General features: G+C 33.8%; 1 protein-coding gene across 1 annotated transcript; it reads right to left on the bottom strand.

Annotated features, from left to right (window-relative positions):
• Positions 1-337: 337 nt before the first annotated feature.
• LOC149180723 (uncharacterized) lies at positions 338-847 on the bottom strand. The gene is made up of 2 exons (XM_089413969.1): positions 779-847; positions 338-463 (listed from the first exon to the last, which is right to left on the bottom strand). The coding sequence occupies exons 1-2, from the start codon at positions 845-847 to the stop codon at positions 338-340; spliced, it is 195 nt and encodes a 64-aa protein (XP_089270095.1).
• Between the last annotated feature and the right edge of the window lie 2,981 nt (positions 848-3,828).

Below are 3,828 nucleotides of genomic sequence, written 5' to 3'. Positions count from 1 at the left end.
TATGGTTTAATTCATCTTGGTGAAGCTGTGATTTCAGTTGGAGAAACTCAATCTTGTCTAGTGAACCATGTAAATAGGTCTGAATATCTAAAATTTTCACAATGGTCGCAAGAATTTTCTCTTCAAGTTGTTACTTCTTTTTCATAAGCAAATTCAAGTGCTCTTTCTCCACAGATAGTTTATGTTGCTTCTCTTGCCTCTATCATACAGTTGTCTGTAGTTCAACCTTAATGTTGGTCATTTCCTGTTACATTGCTCTCAAGTGTTCCATGGTAATAGAAGATAATAGGATGCCACTATTCTAATGTTGCTTGTCTTATCATTGTAGGATATTTGATTATGCTCTCACAACAACTACATATTCCTTAGCCTTATATTGTTCTCCCTCAAATTTCCTCAAATGCCTTTTTACTGCTCGAAGTTGTGTTGATAGACCCTCCCTCGTTGTAATTGCAGTATCCGTCTCCCAAGAGGCATCTTATAGAGCTTTCTTTAATGATGGCAACTCAATCTCTTCCATGTTATTTAATTGTTTCTCAAATGCATCCCACTATGTTTCTAGTGTCTCCAACCCTTAGGCAAAGCTTTTATTTGGTTGTTATTGCTCTCTAATATCATATTCTAATTTCCTTGTATATGATAATAAAGGCTAGAAATATATTTCATTGCATTGATTACTGATCCAATGTATAGTTTCCTCAACCCCACTGCTAGTTTTATGGAGCTCTGATACATTCAAGTTCCTAGGATTCACTCCTGCAGAAGCTTTCTAAGATACATCTGCTACCTTATTTTGTTGAATTTCTTCCAGCTTTTTGTGACCAAGGGAAGCATAATGACCTTCCATATCCAAACTACTTAACCATGTTTTTATTTGTGCAAGGCCTCTATACTCTAATAGCGGTACTTCTGTCGTCAATGTCACATGGTTCAAGTTCGGAAATGATTAGGTTCAGTTTGAGTTTGAATTTTTTGATGAGGTTTGGATGAGGTTTTCCATTGGGTTTGTATATATATATAATGAATTATAGGATAAAATAGTGAGAAATCAATATCAGTAAACATCAAAAATGCTATCACGGACATGGAAACTGCAAGGATAAATTACAAGCTTGATTTGTGACATGAAGTTATAAGTTTTGATTTATGGACTTGGTAAATGGCTATGAGGTTTGATGAAGTTTTCCGAACCTCAATTTTTTTTTTAAGGTTTGCCAAAATTCGAACCTCAAGGTTAAAGTTCGACGAACCTTGTGACATAGTATGTCGCCTCTAATGGGCAGAATCCATTATTTTATGAACCCAATCAACAGAGAAGAGTATTTCCTCTTTGACTCGATATCACATTTAGGTATTTTTGATGGGAAGACCTTCAACACTCACAATTTTTTGTTTCCTAAGTTGAATACCCCATAGGTAAGGTGGGAAATCCAAGGCTCTCATCAAATCACTTGTAGAACCTTGTTACATTATCAGTTGGCTCTCCATATCCATACATTGATAGCATAAAAAATGACAAATTTCCTTATTTAATAATATTGCTCATCATCTGCCACATAATCATCCAGATCCACTACTTTAAAGACAATAAATTAAAGGATGACATGGTAAATTAGGGGCATTTCCTTGAGGTGAGGCAGTTGGACGGAATAAAAGCATATACCCAGAAAATGTCATGACTCCTTTGACAGACAATATAAGTACGCAGAGGAATCAAACCAAGTTAACACGAGGATAGGTGGGGAAATAGGCACCCAAGTTGACTGCTTCAAAACCATGACTCATAACCAATATAACAAACCAAAAATACAATGGCTCTGATATCATTATCATAACACACAAAGATTTGATATCATTGTCGTAACACACAAAGATGATAGACAAATTTACATAATCATGTAAAACATTCTTATTCACAATTGAATAGGTTTCTTTAGATTTCTTTGACTTCTTTGACTAGTGGTTTCATCTTCCAAGAGATTTTTTAGACTTGGACTTGTCATGGGTGTGTTTTTGGAGGCTTTTCGCCTTCCTCTCAAGTGAATAAGTCAAATTTACATAACCCAAGAGGATTATTCTTTTCAACACTATGGAATAAAGTTCTCTTATCTTTGTCAAAAGTTGCATATTATGTCATCGGCCTTGTTTATGTGTGGTATATCGTTCTAGGTGAACCATAGAAGCGTATTTCATAGGTTTGTGGATGTTGAATTCAACCTTGTTTATGTGTGGCATATTGTTCTAGGTGAACCATTGGAAGCTTATTTCATAGGTTTTTGGAAGTTGAATTTAATTCAAGTACCATACGAAAGGATGGATGCTAAATCAAAAAGGGTATGGGTAATAGATTTCTTCTATTTTCTCCATTTCCCTCTCGTGTTGCTTACCTTCAAGAGAAAAAAGTTATGCATGTGACATCACTTGATTCAATGCATCTGTAAATAATCTTTGTTAGGGATCACCCTTAGAATTGCCTTGAAAAGTAGATCCTATATAGACCCCCTACCACCTTCAAATTTGTGGATATGGCAACTAAATTAGTGTTGTTTTTGTGCACGTCACTTTGGTTTCCTATGGCCCCCTAATATTGATAAGAACATATCTCTGAAGTTGCATGCATGACCCCATAGCCCATACATGATAAGGCATCGATCTTTCCTTTCATTCAACACACCAAAATACAAAACCTCAAAACACTCTCATTTATGTTGTATTTTTACTCTCTTTCTCTCTTGGTCCCACATCATACTACATACATTGAGCTTATTTAACTACAGAGAAGGCCCCCTAAGCTATATTTCATCTACTCTAAAATGAGAAAGGGTAGGTTACTAAAGTGTCAGTGGCTAGCTTGCCTAAATTTCCCTAAAGGTTTCATGATGTGTGTTTGGGGTCTTTCCCACCAAGTGAAGACTCTCGAGGTAACAAGTTACAATATATGATAAACATCTATGCTAGAAATCCCTAGACTTGAAGGCTTCCAATTGTTGCAAGAATTGAATGGTATTATTGTAAAGGATGAGCACAAATAGCTCTTGTCACTTGTTTTAAAGATGTTTGGAGAAATCCAAATATATGAAAAGTTAAGCAAGTGTGAAATTTATCAAAACATTGTCCATTACATGGGATTATCATATATGAAAAACAGTGCATCAATTGATGCAAGCAAGTTATGGAGTTATTTTTTAAAATTATTCTATGTTATATCATAAGTTTAAAGAACTTGATAACATTTGTAAACAAATAAACCTCAGATAATAACCTTTAGAATGTTGTATGAAGTGTTTGGAAAATCTTGAAAATTGATTTTTAGGGTCATTTTTTGGGAACATTATTACATCAAGAGGCACTCTCCAGGCCAGTATGGTAGAGACTTTGTAATGTCTTATCCTGTAATTGAAGTAAAATAGTTTATTTATAGTTAACAGTTTTTGGATTCTAGATTTTGAATATAATATTTTTATTTTTTAATAAAATTACTTATTTTTTATTGTGCCTAGAGGAACTCTCCTGTTAAGTATGAACGAGATGTTGTCCATTCCTATAAACAATACAAATAAAATAATAAAATAGGGAAACATTAAAATAAAATAAAAATAACTTTTTAAGTCATTGTATTCACCCACGGTTTTTACCATATTACTCTTAACCCATGGTTTTTCACATGGTATTCTTCTCTAATATATATTATTTAAAAGCATGAATTTTCAAACATTTGATAGGGCTTTGAGTGATATTTTAATAGCCATTTTTGGCATTGAATCCAAACAATAATGAGAATTAGAGTCATAGTTATAATGGTAATAAGAGTCATAGTTATAGTGGTTG

Source organism: Pinus tabuliformis, chromosome 3_2 (genome assembly GCF_031772625.1).
Source record: "Pinus tabuliformis cultivar Carrire ecotype Pingquan chromosome 3_2, CPIR1, whole genome shotgun sequence".
In the NCBI taxonomy this organism is placed as follows: Eukaryota; Viridiplantae; Streptophyta; class Pinopsida; order Pinales; family Pinaceae; genus Pinus; species Pinus tabuliformis.
This window is presented reverse-complemented; position numbering and strand designations above follow the sequence as displayed.

Coding starts and splice junctions, on each gene's coding strand:
- LOC149180723 (XM_089413969.1), bottom strand. CDS start 847: ATGGAAGGTCATTATGCTTCCCTTGGTCACAAAAAGCTGGAAGAAATT. Junction 464..778: donor AACAAAATAAGGTAGCAGAT/GTATCTTAGAAA, acceptor GCCTCTTGGGAG/ACGGATACTGCAATTACAAC.